The 20089-nt window shown below is 35.4% G+C and overlaps 1 protein-coding gene across 1 annotated transcript in view; it reads left to right on the forward strand.

Annotated features, from left to right (window-relative positions):
- LOC132553356 (uncharacterized) overlaps positions 1-18927 on the forward strand; it is a 29373-nt gene extending 10446 nt beyond the window's left edge. Inside the window, exons 14-30 of the mRNA XM_060217595.1 lie at positions 489-710; positions 1620-1785; positions 1943-2075; positions 3022-3132; positions 4271-4451; positions 4810-5041; positions 5362-5521; positions 5935-6037; positions 6531-6731; positions 6850-6969; positions 7712-7988; positions 8303-8393; positions 8676-8810; positions 9568-9668; positions 10610-10712; positions 15610-15696; positions 16886-18927. Coding sequence (XP_060073578.1) covers positions 489-710; positions 1620-1785; positions 1943-2075; positions 3022-3132; positions 4271-4451; positions 4810-5041; positions 5362-5521; positions 5935-6037; positions 6531-6731; positions 6850-6969; positions 7712-7988; positions 8303-8393; positions 8676-8810; positions 9568-9668; positions 10610-10712; positions 15610-15696; positions 16886-17074 — 2612 coding nt within the window. The 3' untranslated portion in view covers positions 17075-18927. The remainder of the gene's footprint in view (positions 1-488; positions 711-1619; positions 1786-1942; positions 2076-3021; positions 3133-4270; positions 4452-4809; positions 5042-5361; positions 5522-5934; positions 6038-6530; positions 6732-6849; positions 6970-7711; positions 7989-8302; positions 8394-8675; positions 8811-9567; positions 9669-10609; positions 10713-15609; positions 15697-16885) is intronic.
- The last annotated feature ends 1162 nt before the right edge of the window (positions 18928-20089 follow it).

Genomic DNA, 20089 nt, shown 5'->3' on the forward strand with positions numbered 1-20089 from the left:
CAGTATACAATCTGATGGCTGTGAGAGTTTTCTCTACAGTATACAAACTGATGGCTGTGAGAGTTTTCCCTACAGTATATAATCTGATGGCTGTGAGAGTTTTCCCAACAGTGCACAAACTGATGACTGTGAGAGTTTTCCCAACAGTATACAAACTGATAGGTGTAAGAGTTTCCCTACAGTACACAAACTGATGGCTGTGAGAGTTTTCCCAACAGTATACAAACTGATGGCTGTGAGAGTTTTCCCGACAGGATACAAACTGATGGCTGTGAGAGTTTTCCCAACAGTACACAAACTGATGGCTGTGAGAGTTTTCCTAACAGTACACAATCTGATGGCTGTGAGAGTTTTCCCTACAGTAAACAAACTGATGGCTGTGAGAGTTTTCCCTACAGTATACAATCTGATGGCTGTGAGAGTTTTCCCTACAGTATACAAATTGATTGTTATCACAATTCTATTTCATTTGTTCTTGATTTTTATAGATAAAGGTTTTCTAAGAAGAAACAGACAATCCGAAAGTGGGTATGGCACTATGGGGTTAACTGGAAAACTCAGATTTACTTCTACAACCTCATCGTATGAACCTGAGGTTATAAGGTCAGTGCAGAGGTCAGAGGGCATGGTACCAGTTCATGAAGGGGAAATAAAGACAGTCAACAGCAGGTTACATCAACATGTGGCCCCAACTTCTGGGTCTTATACAGGTAAGTCAAGTATCAATATAATGTGGCACCTTTTCCCTGCCAAACTGCAGAAAATGACTAAGTTCCAAAGCCCCGAAAATCCAGAAAAATATCCAGAATGAATCCATAATAGGAGGTGCACATCTTCAACATATATATAAACATCCTACAAAGTTTCAAGCTTCTACGTCAAAAACTCAAGGAGGAATTGATTCTACAAAACTGGTACCCCTTTTCCCCGCCCGCCCACCCGACATACACCATACTATAACCCGGATTTGCACTATGTGCAACCTGGCCAAAAATTGTAATGGTTAACTGAGATCATTGATCAGTATCTGTGGTATATGATTACAGCCGAGGAATCTGTCTAAAAAGATGTGAAAAATGAGGAACCAATTTTGTTCAATCTGTCTTGCTATTTACAATGATATCATAAAGTGGAATAACATTTAGAAGGATGAAAGACAAAAACAAAAGGATGGTAGGAAAAAAGAAAATTAGAGTTTTTTTGAGCCAATGCTTGGCTGATTAATAGAATCTTTCATCCCATTTAGGGTGAGACAAGGGGGATCTCCCCCCAAGGGGACAATTATCAAGTTGTCCAAGAAGTTGTGGATTAAAATGAGTTTCAATCTTGATGACAACACAGGATTTTCAATCTTGAGGATAACACAGGATTTTCAGTTTTGAGGATAACACAAGATTTTCAGTTTTGACGATAACACAAGATTTCAGTTGCAGACGAACCAATGTATGTGTGTGACCTCATAAAAGTGGTTTCACTTCTGGATCATGTTGGTGACGTCAGTTACCCTAAAGTGACACCAGCATATCTCACGTTGAAAAAAGAGCATGGATTTACCTGTCCAGGGAAAAGGACACTTTATTCTTACATAATCGTAACGATTATATTGGTTGTGTTTGTAGAGTATCCTCACGCACGTCTCTTGGGGCGAGAACTATGTATGGAGGCAGTTCGGGGAAACACACAAAGAGAGGCAGTGATTGAGGGAGAGGTTCTTGGCTGGACCAATCATATTGTAGATGCTGCAAATGAAGTGTTGATTCATTGTGAAGATTTGGAATCAAAGCGGTAAGTAGAACAGGATCTGTGTGGTTAGTGCCAGTTAATCACATTTTGTCTGTCACGTGCAAGGAATTATTCCGTCAGTCACGAAAATGTAATGTTCATGCCAGACTTAAGAACAAAATCTTGTCACTTTATTTCTGATCATTTTCTGTTGACACAGAGTAAACAAAGCTCTGGCCTTTGAGGTGGACACGCTGACTCCTAAAATTCTGGACAAGGCCAAACTTGTGGCTCATGGTGACAAAGACGAGGCTGCAAAACTGACCAGTCTTGTTGAGGAATGGTCAAGTAAGGTGAGTTATTGACTACAGTTAACAAGAAATGGTAAACAAAGGTTAGCAAACTGACCAGGAATATTCAAGAAGTTGCTGTACACACAGTACTTTCCACAGCAGCTTATTGCCCAAACCTTTAGCTGTGACACTTACCACGCTTGGAATTATAAATGGGCTATAATTCTAGGACTCCAGGTTTTGTTTTGGGTATCACCCATAGAATTTAATTGATATTTTGCTTAGAAGTACAAGGTAGGAAACGGAATCATGAACAAAAGTGACCAAGGAACAAGTAGATGATGTATTGGTGTAGCCAATATTGAAATGTCTCAGTATTCTTATAGATTATGAAATAAAATAGGTTCACAACATTTATGATTAAATGTCTTAAATAACTGAAAGTGCTTTAAAAATCAATGGCAGGGAAACAAATATCTCAATGTAAAATGCCATTTAGTTATAGTTTAAGTAGATAAGTCAATCGCAACAGGTTCGGGATAAGTTGGTTTTTTATTATCTACCGGTTTCGTCCGAACAGTGGGCTTCTTCAGGACGGTAGACGTTTCACAATAATCCTGAAGAAGCCCACTATTCGGGCAAAACCGGTAGAGGTTTCACACTAATAAGAAATCAACTTATCCCGAACCTGTTGCGATTGACTTATATACTTAGTTTCCCCTATTCTTCAAACGCCCTGCATACCAGGTGGTATCTGGACAAGGGATATAAAGAACCAACGGAATCTCAGTTAGAATTTACGGCGTTGGCTCTACCCCTGGATTTATGGTTTATAGTTTAGATATTAAGGAATTGTGTTTTGAAATTATTTTTATTTCATTAACAGTGTGGAAGAATGATGAAAGTTTGTATTCTTTTATGAATACAAATGTCCATACCTTCAGGAGTACTGAGATCAGCTTTGAATTTCTACAAGTTGTTTTAATTCCTGTTATTTATTTTGAAGGTGGAAAAGCTGAGGATATTTGTGGATGTGACGGTGGAGCGTTGGAAGATGATAACGGACAAGGTCCACAAGGCTATGGTAGACAGAAATACTGACCTTCTCAATAAGGAGGTAAATTTAACTTGATTTCATGCAGTGTCAACCCGGTTCCTGGCCAGTGGAATGGGGAAGTTTATGATATACACAAGAAGCAGTTAGAATGGTAACAGTTGTGCAAATATGTACACAGGAAAACAATCATGTGGGGTTTTCATCACCTTCAAGGAAAAACATTCATTCCTGCCCAGTTTTTGCCCGTCTTCAGATGGGCCATACTTACCTTACACTTTCATATATGTTGAAAGGCGAAGATTATCCTCGGTGCATAGGATGTGATGAGCCATTTACAGTTAACATTTTTTATTGGACTGCATTGACCTGTTTATTGTATGTTTTTAGTCTAAACACCCTGTTTGTAACTGTTCAGATTTATAAAATTCTAGGTTATCTGAAAGATAATATTGTATATATAGGATATAATTTACCATTTTGATCTTTTGTAAGATATAGCTATATAAGATTTTCAACATTTGTCTGGTACCTTTAAGTCCGTTTGGTGTTATTTCCATTTTGATCGCTGTGTTGTTCACCGGTTGATGACCCTAATGACCTTTTATGTATTGACGGGTCATTTAGACTGCAAAAATAAATAAATTTTGCCCAGTTTTAAATTCACCTTCAATATCAAAACATACATTTGGACCTTAATATGAAATTTAAGCCTTTTCTTCTTTTGCCCCTAATGACAACTGGAAAAAATGGGCAAAAGTTAAACTGTGGCGAGAGTTTTCTCATATGTCCTGGTAAACAGGTGAATGAATGTATATTGCTTGACCAAGTTGTTCATCACATGATTAGAGTTCCTGTGGACAGTGGTCAAATTTTTAAAGAATAAAAGTAGATAGTAACATATATGTTTAAATTACACCTTCATAATACTTTGTGTTAGGAGAATGATTTCAAAATTACCACTGCTGAATGGTACTTTCCTTTTTGTGGCATATAAACAGATTAGCCAAACATATTGTTTAATTAATGAAATCGAAAATCATTTTTACATAAGCTCTTTACTTTGAATAAATCATTGAAATTATTGGATATTTGTATCGCCTTTTCTGAATTGAGGAAACTAAGTATGGTACATATGGTATTGAAGATACAGCACTCATTGTGAGTTCATGTTAAATAGAAGTTTGATACCTTGTTGTAGGCAGCAGTGCTATATAGTCACCAGAAAGCTATGTCAGATGTCCTGGAGCTCGTCTCAATGTTTGGACAGGATCCACATGTAAAGGATCAAAATAGGATCTCAAAGCTTTTAGAAGACAAAGATGAGATTGAGAATCTTACAGTAACTATGGCAACTACTGCAGAGATGCTGTCATTTGCAGGTAAGTGTGATCGGATTTATGAAATAGATGTTAAAATGTTGTTCCCTGGAAAAGCTCAGTTGACATTACATAACATGAAATTGATCAGCAATCTTTCCTTCCCTATGTGGTGATATGTAACATTGACCTAACTATCATTATGAATTAAAAATAGGGCTGGTTGTGATCACAATCTGGTTTCATCATGGCATAACGATTATAATTAAAGTGTCAGTAAAATGATAAAGTTGTCTTCATTTTAATTTATTTGCACAGCAAAGCCTGATAATAAAATGATAACTGTTGAACATTGCTCCAATGTCATATTTGATTTCTGCCTTTTATGCAGATTTATGGAGTTATCTGGCTTGTTTTTCAGCTACACGAGAAGAGAAGAACCAGGTAGCAGAATTAGGTCGCGACTGGGCTGTAAGAATGTATAGCGTGTTGGCTGGACTGGACAGCCTGGTCACTGACTTGCACCAGCTAGGGCGAGAGGCAGGGGTGTGGCCTTCCCTTGATGCCACGCCCACTAAAGACATAGAAATTGTCAATCACCTGAAGGTGGAGAATGACACTCTGAAAGATCTCTTAAATTGTGTCGCTTTAGGGTAAATACACATTATCTTAAATGTTCAAAGATGTGTTTATTTTAGAATGACAGACCATAGACACAATATGAATACAATAATTTTCCTTCCTTCTCAAATTTTTCATTTGTTGTAAAATAAATAAAGTTAGTAAAACAATACTTACAGCTATAGACACTGAGGTAACATTTTCAATTCAACAGATTTGACAAAAAAAGTTAAATTATATTAAAAGAAAAATATTGAAAAAAAAATTTTTCTCTTCATTTAAACATCATTTTGATTCAAAAGAAATTATAGAAAAAATGTTGATATGAGACATGACGGATTCTACTTGTCAGTGACACAAGAAGGTCCCAAGAAGCTACTGTCCTGTATCAACATCTGAGAGTAATATACGAGGAGGCTCGGCTTGTTTCCTCTCAGCCTGCTGCTAGCACCACTCTTGTCTCTTTCTCTTCACAGAAAATAAGGATTCTGTCTGCACAGTGGGTTGCCAAGGTAGGATTCTTCTACAGCACTTGGTTAAGATGTAAAAGAATTTTTAATATAATCGCACAGAGTACATTTAACACGAAATTTTATGAAAAAAATTCATTCTGTCAAGAACTGTTATAAGGATTAGGGCCATTTTTGTTTATCTATTTTAATAGTTGGACAAGGGTTGTTCATGTAAGCAATGTAAACACAATTGTTTATATTAATATGCTTTCTGATGAACTTTGACTGAGCCTTTTGAACCCTGTATTGATATTTGCATGGTGTACTGGTTAATGCCTGAAATGTCACATTTACAGTATCAACAGTCTGGTTTGTCTGCATAAATGAACATGTTGGATGACTGAGACGATACCAAAACAGACCTATATGATTAGCATGTTTTACTGTGACATTTGTATGTTATCGTTTTACAGGCTTTAAAGTGTATGGAGCTGATACAGACACAGACAACGCTTACTGCCACAGGAATTAACAAACTTGTGGATGCTGTGTTTGCAGCCAAAATCTCTAAGACAGGTAATGTTTACAGAAGTTTCACAAAGATAAATTGATTTTTAACTCTGTGTGGAAAATATTTGTAAACAATATAATTATATTATATTGTTATATTTTGTTTGATGTTGAAAGTGCAGATTATGTCTAAAGCAGGTGATAATTTTGGTAAATGTAGTTTGATGATTTTAAAAATGATAGATTCTTTTAGATTATTCACTCAAAGGGAAAAAAAAAAAAATTCAGAACTGATGCCAAGTCAGTGTTGTTGATCTGACTTTATAATTGTATGTTACTATTAGTGCTGGTATCTAATTCATTCACTACTACTGATAGGTTGTGTCATATGGTACAAAAACACATGACATTCTTAAACCAATGAGATGAAGATTTCCCTCATGTTTGATTGGTTGATTACTAATTGGATTAAGGGGCTTTAAAAGATGCAGGATATTGAGTCTCAATTCGCCATTATTCAGATTAGTTACATAAATATTTCTCTGTTGTTAAATTTCAGAAGCCCAGAGACAACGAAGTATGGCTGACTGTCTGGACCAGATAAGCTCCTTCAGTCGAGGGATGGTCACACTTCGTCAGAAAATACTGCATGGTCTTCAGCTGTCCACAGATGTCTGCAAGCGGTCAGCTGTCCGCAAATCTCTTGATGATATCACTGGCATAGCTCCTGGGCTCATAAATACGCTTAAAAATCTTACAGGTAAGAAAGCGTATACTATTACTATATTGATATTGTCTACATTCATTAGGGATATGATTTGTGTTTTTTTTACAGTGATTTTGTTTATTCATGCATAATGTGCATTGTATGTTTGTAGGCAGTGGTAGTGTTGATCTGAAGGAACTTTCCAGGCAGCGACTCATATGGGCGGCCAAGGTCAGACAGCTGATGGTTCTACTACAGCAGGTCTCTGATTTACAGCCAGCCGTGGTCAAAGGTACATGTTATACAGTGATACCCAGTCAAAATTCAGTGTAATACTGCCAGCCTAGATGAGAGACTGGTGTCATACAGCCAGCTCTGGTTAAACCTAAGTCAAAGATTGGTGTTATACAGACAGCTCTGGTCCAACCCAGGTCAAAGATTGGTGTTATACAGCCAGCTCTGGTTAAACCCAGGTCAAAAAATGATGTCATACAGCCTGCTCTGGTCCAACCTAGGTCAAAGAATGGTGTTATACAGCCAGCGCTGGTTAAACCCAGGTCAAAGAATAGTGTCATACAGCCAGCTATGGTTAAACCCAGGTCAAAGACTGGTGTTATACAGCCAGCGTGGTTAAAGCCAGGTCAAAGACTGGTGTTATACAGCCAGCGTGGTTAAACCCAGGTCAAAGAATGGTGTTATACAGCCAGCGTGGTTAAACCCAGGTCAAAGAATGGTGTTATATAGCCAGCTCTGGTTAAACCCAGGTCAAAGACATGTTTATACAGCCAGGCCTGGTCCAACACTGGTCAAAGATATGTGTGTTATTGCCAATCCTGGTCCAACGTAGGTTCTATACAGCCAGCCCTGGTCCAATGTAGGTTCTATACAGCTAGCCCTGGTCCAACGTAGGTTCTATACAGCCAGCCCTGGTCCAACGTAGGTTCTATACAACCAGCCCTGGTCCAACATAGGTTCTATACTGCCAGCAATGGTCAAATATATTTATTTTGGATCCTATGTTTTTTATTTAACAGAAGTGTGTAGACTCCTGAGTGTAGAGGAGATTGGTGGAGTCACTGCCTGTGCTCCAGACTTCACTGCCACTATTACTATTACTCCACATCCCGAAGAAGCTGAAAGTGAAGTCAACGAAAAAATTACAACCAATAGCCAATCACTGCTTAGTGTTACAGCTGCAAGTGCTCGACCTTCAGGGATCATAGAGGTCACAGAAACACAAAAACAGGATGATTTTAAACCAGCCAAGGTCACATTCCAAAACGTTCATGAAGAACTGCTTCGAGTCACAAGGTATGAGTTTTAGGTTACTTTGAATATTACATAAGTTTTTGAAAATCTGGAAAAATTTTGGAAAACAAATTATCAGTCTGTGTTAATCCTCCTTTATCGATCAAACTAATTATAAAATAGAGTTTTCGAGAAGGAAATGAATGTGTATTGTACTTTAAGATATTTTGATATCATCATGTTTTTCTATACATAATGATACAGAATCATTTCTACCAATTTTGTGCATTATGAGGGATGTAAGATTCTCTATCGCAAACTGAGATCAGTATTAATGACCTTTGTGCACTAGTTAACGTTAACTTTCTCTGATACAGTGATAGAAGAGATGAGGAAACTCTTGGCCAGTTGCCAAAGCCAAGGGCCAGGCAAAGATCATCACCTTATAAACCATCAAATGCAATTCTGGTATGGAAACGATCAAAACAAAACTGTATATAGTTCATCTTTTCGTTAAGTGATTTTTTTTCCTGTTTATCAATATTACAGAAATTGTTTAGATTTTAAATTGTTATGTTTAAAAAAATTCATCATGGTGGATGGATAGAAAATTCTTATCTTAACTTGCAGTTGATTTTTTAAAGAAATTCTGAAAAATTTCAGAAAAGGATGAAACAGTATGTTTAGGTAAGATGGTGGAACAAATTAAGTAAACCACAAAACAGTTATTGCATTAAATAATTTTTGAAGGCTGCTGCTAAGTATCTTCAGAGAGAGGCAGAAAAATGGGAGGATGAAGACAATCCAATTGTTCAGGTTGCCAAGGAGATGTCCCAACAGCTGCAAAACATGATGGAGTACAGTCAAGGAGAAGGACCAATCACAGTGAGTGTTAGTGATAGGAGAGGGACTAATCACACTGGGTGTTAGTGATAGGAGAGGGACCAATAACAGTGAGTGTTAGTGAAAGGAGAGAGACCAATCACAGTGGGTGTTTGTGATAGGAGAGGGAGACCAACCAGAGTGTGTGTTAGTGATAGGAGAGGGAGACCAAACAGAGTGGGTATTAGTGATAGGAGAGGGAGACCAATCACAGTGAGTGTTAGTGAAAGGAGAGAGACCAATCACAGTGGGTGTTTGTGATAGGAGAGGGAGACCAACCAGAGTGTGTGTTAGTGATAGGAGAGGGAGACCAAACAGAGTGGGTATTAGTGATAGGAGAGGGAGACCGATCACAGTGTGTGTTAGTGATAGGAGAGGAACGAATCACAGTGGGTGTTAATGAAAGGAGAGGAACCAATCAGATTGGGTGATAGTGATAGGAGAGGAACCAATCACTGTGGGTGTTAATGATAGGAGAGGGAGACCAATCACAGTGGGTTTAATGAAATCAGAGGGAGACCAATCACAGTGGCTGTTAATGAAATCAGAGGGAGACCAATCTCAGTGGCTGTTAATGAAATCAGAGGGAGACCAATCACAGTAGGTGTTAATGAAAGGAGAGGGAGACCAATCACGGTGGGTTTAATGAAAGGAGAGGGAGACCAATCACAGTGGTCTAATGAAATCATACATGTAATCTGTATATGAAACACACTGATGATACTTGTAGACTTTGATATTGATTCCTTTCTTATTTCAGTCTCACATGGAAATGACACAGACAGCGAAAGCAGTAGCAGAGAACGGACAAAAAATGAGGAAATTTGCAAAGATTTTGGCTAAATATTGTACAGAGAAAAGGTTGGTATAGGACATGCCTTCTTACAGTGATGTCACCTGTTGTTAGTTTTTCTTTTGAACATCTTCTTAAAATTCATCGGTCTCTCCATTACACAACTTTCAATCAATCTAGCAGCAATTATTCTTGAGAAATTTGCTCAAAGTACAAAATATGTTTCACATTAACTTTGGACTTATTTGATGAAAGCACAAAATCATTGTTAGGAAAAATACAATTACATGAGCTCTCTATTTGTCATCATTTTTATAGAAAGAAATAGTCCTTATGCTCGATGATTTATTAGATAAGATCTTACTGAAACCTGGATTTGTTTATTTTTTGCCTCCACAACTTCTTCTTAACCACTGATTCAAATTTAACATAATTTGCGTGGAAGCATACTTAGGTTAATATCCTAATCTGGTAAGAAGCATCCTTGGAAGAATGGGACTCAATTTGAAAATGTAAAAAAATTCTTTAAAATCCTTCTTTTACTATTTATAATCCTTTTTCTAAAGGAAGAAAAGGATATCTTCCATATTGTCCAAATTTGGTCTGAAGCATCCTTTGCTGAAGGAATGACAGAATGTTGGTCATATTTGGTCTGAAGCATCCTTGGATGAATAAGGTTCAATTTGGAATAAATGATAGAAATGATACACACACCATATCCAAGGTGCTAGAATCACAGTAAATTCTTTTAAATTGTAGAACATCCTTGGTGCATAGGACTTACTTTTGTTGAGTTAATACTCTGAATTCCTTGGTGCAGAGGGGAAGCATCTAATTATAACAAATATTAATCTTCTTTAAGTTGCTCTTCCTTTTGTTTGTTTGAACCAGTTTCATTCCAACCATACCGGGTAGGTGAAACAGGCCCTGTTGACCTCTTGTTAATAATTTTATGCCTCTGGTGTAATATAAATTTGTATGTAATTTAAAGAAAATATGTTGATTCCAGATTTGCCAAAGACCTGATGTTCTATGCTGATCAGATCCCCACGGTCAGTACCCAGCTTAGTATCATTTCCAGTGTCCAGATGTCCTCGCCAGGAAACAGCAATGTAAGTACTTCAGAACCTGTTGGTCAGCTCATGATGTATTACAAAACATCTCTGTTAGGTATCATTTCATTGTCACAAGTACAAATGTTCACATTACTTTCTTACTGTATGCTCTTTTAGCAATTATTTTCCCCAAGAATCAATTTCATCATGAACGTGGCACAAAACTCTTTGGTGGAACATCATCATTACGTGTTCCTAATGTAACTGCTCAGTAATAAGGTTTAACAACATGTGCATTTATCAGGTCTATATTTGTGCTTGTGAATAAACTGAGAAAAAAATTTATCACATAGTCCGTCTATTATCCAGTAAAACTTCCCAATGTAAAATTTTTGTGAATATGTCACTGGTGGAAGACACCCTGGAGTGTTTTTCATTGGCTGTGCCAGCCAGAAATCCATTGTGATGTCATAGTATAGACAATGATGTTACGTCATGAATTAAAAACTGGCACAAGAAAAATGACTGCCTCCTTTTGATATTGCTTTCCACATGTAGAATATAACTTTTCTGAGATATGTTATGAAAAATGCCTTAATTTTTTTTTTCATTTCATTTTATGAAACTTTTCAAGGTTTTCAAAAATAAAAACCAACACTCATTACTTAAAATCTCATACCAAATGATTCTCTATCATGTATTGTAGGCTGTGACTTCTATATATATATATATTTATATCACTATATTCTATCATATAACTGAACATTATACAACAGATATACACATATTAACACTATGAAAACCCTCTTTATATTTGTAGATTATTTAAAAGAATGACCTACCTTATGCTCTGTTACCTGTGTTTATATTGTGTAAGAGCCCGACTGTGATAAATGATACTCATTGATTCTCATAGAAAATATCATTGTAGTATTATGAGTCCAGATTCACACTTTATTATTTCATCTCATGAAAATATATATTTACTATGTAAGCAATACTTTATGGACAAAAGGATACATATTTTTTTATCAGCAAGTGTTAATTACTACATCAGCGTGTTACGTAAAAATCACGGGATGGACTAAATTGTTCGTTTGATATGTTAGCCAATATTCGAAAATTGACTCGCAGACTAATCTGAATTTTGACAGAGACAATATATGTGATATGGTGTATTTGTATATTTGAGATAGAATTATATACTAGTATATATATATATATATATATATCATTATCAGTTTATGAGAACTCTCACTTGGATCTGGGTAGTGAATATTCTTTATAAAACCAGAACTTTTCCTGTTGTGAAAACATTTTCAAATTGCATGTCTACTACATCAGGTTATAAAAATACTAGATTATAATTGTCATGCCTAAAGAGCTTAATGAGTATTTCAGTTCTTAAAAATGTGTTTTTATAATGAGAATGGTAACTTACAAAAATCAATTACTCAAAAATTGAAATCCTTGAAAAACATGTAATACTGCAGTGTGGTTCTACAATTTTCTTTTTTTTCTTTCTCTTTAACAAACTTTGTACATAGTCTTTAAAATCTGATGCGTCATTAAGTACAATTTACACTAAAATAACTTAATTTAATTAAAGGTAATTGTCGACTGTCCTCCAGTCTCTGCTGAACAGGTACAGGATCTAATTTAAGCTGTGATTTTATGTGTGTTTCTAAGCATTTCTTATGTGTAGAAGACAGCCTTGTCTTGATGTAGGCTGAATTTTTGCTCGCTGTTGGCTGCTTGTTTAACTGTAAGGATTTGGGTAAACTAATATATTGATCTAAAATAAAACAAAAAACACTTTCAGCAGGTGCTGCTTTTCATTCTGTGATTTGACTCGTGCACCGTTTTAGAGTTCTATAGTAGTGTGGTGTGGTACGCTCCTGTGTGGAAAAACTTGACTATGTTTTTGAAAGTCAATTTTCAATATGTTTCGTCCCTTGTGCAGTTTAGATTTGCACTTAGATTACGACACATTTTTTGGCTGTGGGCTGTTGAATCACTCTTAATTATCTGAATCTCTGCTAGATGTGTTGCTCGTTCGATCATGTGCTTTTGTGTGTTGTCCCTTATATTTCATATTGAATTTTAGTTTCAATATTTGCCCCGAGATGGTAATAATTTATAGATAATCCCATTTCTGATCTTGTAATACATGTATCTTGATTGTAAGATAGTAATATCTATGGTTTGCATGATTTTCTTCACAGAGTAAGTCATTTTGACTGTCTATTGGCTGGAGTTTCCTCTGGATCCATACCAGACAAGAGTATGTCAAAATGTCTTACGTCTGTTGCAGAACTGCAGAAATCAGACTAACCTTCTGTATGTCAAGAGATACTGATCTTGTTTTTGTCTGAATCAAATGTTAAAAATCAGATTGTTTCATTGACGTAATTTTGAACCACAATATTATATATCATGGACTTATTTTTTCAGTCTTAATTCTCCGTAACTATATATGTTCAGGATCTTGTGTTAAGGGAGTGGGGTTTCTGCATCTAGTGTTGGTGGAGTGGGTTTCTACATCTGGTGTTAAGGGACAAGGGTTTCTACATCTGGTGTTAAGGGACAAGGGTTTCTACATCTGGTGTTAAGGGACAAGGGTTTCTACATCTGGTGTTAAGGGAAAAGGGTTTCTACATCTGGTGTTAAGAGACAAGGGTTTCTACATCTGGTGTTAAGGGACAAGGGTTTCTACACAAGGGTTTCTATATCTGGTGGTAAGGGAAAAGGGTTTCTACATCTGGTGTTAAGGGAAAAGGGTTTCTATTTTTGTTAAGGGAAATGAATTTCTAGATTTTTTGTTAAGGGTAGGGACTTTCTGGTTTTGTTGTTAAGGTGATTGGGGGGGGGGGGGTGGGTTCTTGTCTGTTGTTAAGGAAAATTGGTTTCTAGATCTGTTGTTTGTATTACTCATTTAATATCTGTTTTGCTTCTTTTACTTTTTCAGTAGATCAGTACTAATATTTAACTCTATAAAACAATGATTGTAGACAAATACCAGTGGTAATATTGACATAGAAAACATTCCTTATAATGCTTTTGAATTGTTAGAAATATACAGTAGAATTAAGAGTTATCTCTTTACAGACTTTCTACTATGTTAGAAATATACAGTAGAATTCAAAATTATCTCCTTACAGCCGTTCTACTACATTAGAAATATACAGTAGAATTCAAAATTATCTCCTTACAGCCGTTCTACTATGTTAGAAATATACAGTAGAATTCAAAATTATCTCTTTACAGCCGTTCTACTATGTTAGAAATATACAGTAGAATTCAAAATTATCTCCTTACAGCCGTTCTACTATGTTAGAAATATACAGTAGAATTCAAAATTATCTCTTTACAGCCATTCTACTATGTTAGAAATATACAGTAGAATTAAAAATTATCTCTTTACAGCCGTTCTACTATGTTAGAAATATACAGTAGAATTAAAAATTATCTCTTTACAGCCGTTCTACTATGTTAGAAATATACAGTAGAATTCAAAATTATCTCTTTACAGCCGTTCTACTATGTTAGAAATATACAGTAGTATTAAAAGTTATCTCCTTGTTTTGGTAAAGTTTTAGCCGAGTAACTTTTCCAATGTTTAGTGAGTCACTGTCCTTGCTACATATGTTAAGTTGATATCAAAACATTGGGGTTCTATGGTATATTTTGAGTACTGTAAAGAACTTATAATTTCATGATGTGAAAAGTTCAAGGATTTGTTCGGTGGACAAATGCTCTAGTCTGTACCAGAGTTGTTGTTCCTTGCACTCACATGTGAGTTTTTTTTCACTTATACTGTTAATTGGTAAGTGTAACAGTTGGTAGAGTGTGTGCTTTGTGTGTACTTTCTCAGGTTGTCAGTTGTATATATGCTCATGTAAGATATCTAAAGGATATTCTGTTTCCCACAACTGTTGATACTTTTCATGACGTTGGTAAATATTTTGATCTTTTTTTTTTTTTACCAGAACTACAGTGAAAACTGCTTAATATCATGTTCCATTTGTCAGGGAAAATGTGATAATAAGTGAAAACTGCTTAATATCATGTTCCAATTGTCAATGGAGAATGTGATAATAAGTGAAAACTGCTGAATATCATGTTCGAATTGTCAATGGAGAATGTGATAATAAGTGAAAACTGCTTAATATCATGTTCCAATTGTCAGGGGGAAATGTGATAATAACTTGAATTTGACATTAACAGTTGACACATTTTTTGTATTGGTGAAAAAACCATGGAAGTGTCCTGTTCCTTAGTGAAATATGGCAGTGATTTATTAGAAATTAGCAATACATATATACACAGTGTTGTATTCTACTGTAGGAGTCACAATTACCAAATAAGGAAATGTTTGGACTGGACAACCTCTGGTAATGATCAGAGGGATATGGTTTGATGATCCCTACTTGGGGCGATTGTGATTTTAGGGAAGCTAGGAAATACGCGGTTGTATCTTTGGGCAAACATTTTATTCAAAATACGACAGACCCTGCCTCAAAATAACCCTTGCTGTTGAGGGGATGATAAACCCAGTCACCAAACAAACAATTCTCTCATCATTTTCCTTAGTAAAAACATAAGTATAAGCTTCTGTGTCCCTTTAACATGGCCGAGACATGAAATGTTTTACAGTGATGAAACAGCATGAAAAATTGTGATATAGTATCGCAAAGGACAGCAATGCTTATTGTTTAACACCAAACCCTATTTTCAATGAATTGTTGTAGTGAAGACATAACAACAAACATGTTTTTTTATCACTGTAGAAAGATGTTACCTTCTCAATCATGCAATTTATTTCCTTGATAAAATAAAGTATTTCATAAAAACTCAAATGGATTTGACAAGAAACTTTAAAGATTGTTTTTCTCACTGTTGGACTTCACAGCTACTGTAAACAGCTATTTATTGTGATTTAAATGACTTACAGGCAGAGAAGATTCTGATACAGAATGCCCAAAACCTGATGAAGGTGGTCACCCAGACCATCAAAGCTGCTGAGACTGTGTGTGTCAAGGTTTGTGTGCTTCATTTCATGTCATTTATTATAAAAGATATTTTTATGTTCCATGAATTTTTTTTTTTTTTTGGGATGGGGTGGAGGGGTGGGTGGGAGGGTTATAGTAACATTTATTATGTGTGATTGGAAACCGAGGTAACAGTATTGTCCATGGCAGTTTTAAGATAAAATTTTGGGATGATTTACCTTAGACTGCATCATCAAATTACAATGATGTACTTTTTGAATACAACGTTAAACCTTATTATCTCGAACTTGCTTAACTGGAAGACCCCGCTTAATTTGAAATATTTCATATGTCCCAACCAAATTTTTCACCAAATAGTCGATCTCACAAATACTCAGATAACTTCAAGTTTTCCAACGGACCCGCCGACTTCAAAATAATGAAGTTCAGCTGTATTTGTTGGTCAGTACATTTTGTATCTATATGAAAATGTAGATTACATATCCTTATAAATGGTGTTAATCTCATTGATACCTCAAGTAACGCTCAGTATATCGAAACACTTTCTTCAAGTTGGTAATATATATGTTCAAATATCCAGATAGAAAATTTAAATGTAATGCCTCAAGTACAACACTGTTATTTTCAGTAGACAAATGACCAGTGTGAAGCGTATTTTCACCAAGGTTTACACGTATGATATGGTAATGAAATCATGTGACTTTTCCGTTGTAGTATAATTGAAAGTACAGGAAGTTGGAATTAGTGTGATGAGAAGGTGATAAGATTGCAGTGACAGCAGATTTAATGGTGATCTTACTTATGTAAAATAGATGGATGGTCAGGGGACACAGTGGTAATGCACGTCTCTTTCATCTAGATATCTGGGGTTTGATTCCTTATAAGGGTGTGAAAGTTAGGGGTTGCCTGTCTGACCTCCCGGGTTCTTCCCAGGTTCTCAGCTTTCCTACCTCAGTAAGACTCCTTGCCTGCTTCTTTCATGCCAACAAGGGTGATTAACATATTAACTTGTTTATCTATTTTTGTAAAATGAATATGATTTTTTTTATTGTGCTACCGCATGAACCAGGTAAGTCAATTCGGCTATGCTGTGTTTAAAATATGGTCCTTAATGTGCAAGAGTCTATGGGCCCCCTTGTCCCTGTTTAGTACCAGCCCTTTGTGGCATATTCTATATTTTCATAACTAGTGTCATTAGTTTTATATCTATATTACCAGGGTCTGGTGATGCCAGAGGATGGATCTGAAGACGACATCAGTGCTATTATTCTTGCAACACAATGGCGACGCAAGTTTGTTCGACATCTACAGAGAGAGGCCGATGAAGCACAGAAGGATACGTTAGGTCTCCGCAGAATAGAAGAACACAAACCCCCGGCACTGACACAGATTTTTAGTACCTATTAACATGTTCCCTCATAATCACGATCATCTGACAACAAAATGATGCTGAGAAAGTTACGGGGAAGAGGAACACAAACCTCTAGTGCCGATACAGGTCTTTGGTTGTGAAAAACACTGCAGCTTATGATAACCCTACACTCGTCAATCAGTCAATCAGATAATATTCTTTCCTATGAAATCTGATCAGTTATTGTTAAACTAATGCTTTAGTTAAATACTTGTCCAAGGAAATGCAAATTAGTTTTTAAACCTTTCCCTTCAGCATTTCAAAATCTCTTACAACAACACATATTTGTTGAGCTCACACTGATCAGTCAATATTGGGATGTGTTTAAACATGTTATCATGGCATGAAGCCTGAAATTTGTATATCTTTTTTAACACTGATATCTTCAATGATCATACCTTTCTAAATACAGCTGGTTTGTCATATTTGTATCCATTATTTCCTAGGAAGCTTTATTTTAAAAGTCACATTTATTCCTTTTACAAAATTTTAAATGATATTTTTAGTTGTACTATTGTTTGATTGGTTAAGACATGGTTGGGGGCCTATTTTAATGCCCTTACCCATCCATATCCGCCCATAGATATCAGATCTTAAATTTTCAACGTCCATTTTCCTTGATTTTGTTTGGATATAGCCTAGCACAAGTAATCAATTCAACTCTCGAGATATCTAAAGCTTTCAGAAGTTGTCGTCTTTCAGAAATGAAAGTCATGAGTACTCGTTTTTTGGGTGATTGGTTGGATGCAGAAATGATAGTGTGAAGTCGATAAGTAAGTCATGGTGTGGAGGTGATGGATACATTTATACACAGGAAATGTTAAAATGTCCTGTTTTAACACATGTCTCAGACCTCTGAGAAATGTGAATTTCCTTAACTACAAATACCCGGTAGATGTAAATGTGAATATCATATTTGAAAACTTGACAGGGATATTTGCATCTTGAACATTTTCTAAGACGGTAGACAGTTGTAGTGTGTGAAATTTTATTCATGCTTCACAGGGCCAACACTAGAATTTCTAAATCAAAGTTGAGAGGTGGGCTAATTACAGAACTTTCATAAAGTATTTGATGGAATCTCTACTGAAACTGCAATAGATGTGGGTAAGCTTGTCACCAGATACAGTTTTATTGGTAGAGATATATTATGTAATATCATAGTTGACTGTGTGAATCAAGATTTTAACAGAAATGTTAAATTAGTAAAAGAGAAATTTTAACAAGGTTTTAATAAGGTGTTTTCTGGAATTTCAAAATGTTTACAGGAAAATAAGATAAAAAAAAAAGTGTACCCAGTTTCTAGTCATCTACTTAGTTATCGTTACTGCTGTCAACTGACTTGAAGCGAATTACGGGTACGGATGTTGTGTATGGTAATATACGCAATAATATTTGTTTACATGTTTATGTACATAAAATTCAATACACTTCTCTTGTTTACAGTGTTTTTAATTCGGGACTTCAAATGTGCCCCAGTTTTACATGTGTTTGTGTCTGTAATATTAAATTAAATTTATCCTACTTTGTATCTCGACGCCCTAATCATCATGCTTGATCGTTACAGGGCCTTAACCCTTCCATGTATAAGCTTGAATCCTGTGAAGCAATGTTAAAAGTCAATACATTTAGTCCCAACAAACTCTCAATTAGCAGCTAAAAAAACCCAAGTTTAATGTTCTCTTACTGTTATGGACCATAAGTATTGTTATAATATCATATCTATTCAGTCCATGATATATGCTACTCATTTTGTACATGTGACATCACTAAGACCTGTATTCATAATTATAAAGTTATGTTTTTTTATATTGTGTTGTGTTTCATATCATTGTCATTTACACAGAAAATTTTATTGCATGCCAATAATATTGATTTATAATTGTGTATAATATAGATCCATAATACTCTATAATATTGATCTATTACATTCTACAATGTTGGATCTATTACATTCTATGATATATCTATAACATTCTATAATATTGATCTACTCCAATCTCTAATATTGCAAGCTTTTCTTGTCATTTATAAATTCTTTTTCTAAAATTTTACAACTCACAGCTTATTTTTTTCCCTTTTTAGCTGGACAGGTGCTTTTTTTATTTTAAACTATGCAATTTCCCATGTGTAATTCTAAAAGTATGTGTTTGTTAATGTATACGAAAGATTTAAGGAATTATTGGGTATATGGGTGTATTTTGTTTACAATTTTTTTTTATAATGGTCTTAGCTAGTCTAGATGGTTTAATTTTAAAATAATGTATCCTAAGTACTAATTTGAAATGTTAAAATGTAACCGAAGATGAATAAAATTTAAATCTTGATTGTGTTGATTTTTGTTGATTATTAAAACATTCCATGGTGAAATACGTTATTAAATCTATTTATCATAAGTCCATATTTTTAATTTCTAGAGTATGACTCACAAATCACCTCAAATTTTGGACAATATATTGTCTTTGGTGATGTGGCGGGTTAAATGTGGAGCAAGAACAAGTTACCAACATTTTACCTCTGAGTTAGCGTGAGAAAAAAGGAAGATGTGTGCTCTAAATGTTTGTATAATGGAAAAACAAATATTACCCTGGAAAATACCACCCGCAATATAGCGCTTGGCTGGAGAGAACTTCTCTTCAGCTTGTTCAGTTAAGCAATAGACTAGTAAGGCAGGTGTCTCGGGTTCGAATCCTAGCAGAGTATTGATATTCACTGGCACCCATGTAGGGACTCAGGAATAATAATGAGCAATGTATCCCATACGTATAGCTTCAATCCCTGGAAAATTGGGTACAATTTTCTGTTCTTACTCGGTTTTTTATGTAAACTATTATTGTAAGATAACACTGACTTAGAGGTTAGTTTATGTCCCATAATATAACATTAACTTTCCGTAGCCGAGGACATCAGAAAAAGGACTAAATATTTGTCTCTATATTTATCAAATTAACATTTTCTCAGCCAAGGACATCAGAAAAAGGACATCAGAAAAACAGCAAAATATTCGTCTT

The sequence above is a fragment of the Ylistrum balloti genome, unplaced genomic scaffold (assembly GCF_031769215.1).
Source record: "Ylistrum balloti isolate Yb309-2 unplaced genomic scaffold, AGI_CSIRO_Ybal_v1 Utg369636, whole genome shotgun sequence".
Taxonomy (NCBI): Eukaryota; Metazoa; Mollusca; class Bivalvia; order Pectinida; family Pectinidae; genus Ylistrum; species Ylistrum balloti.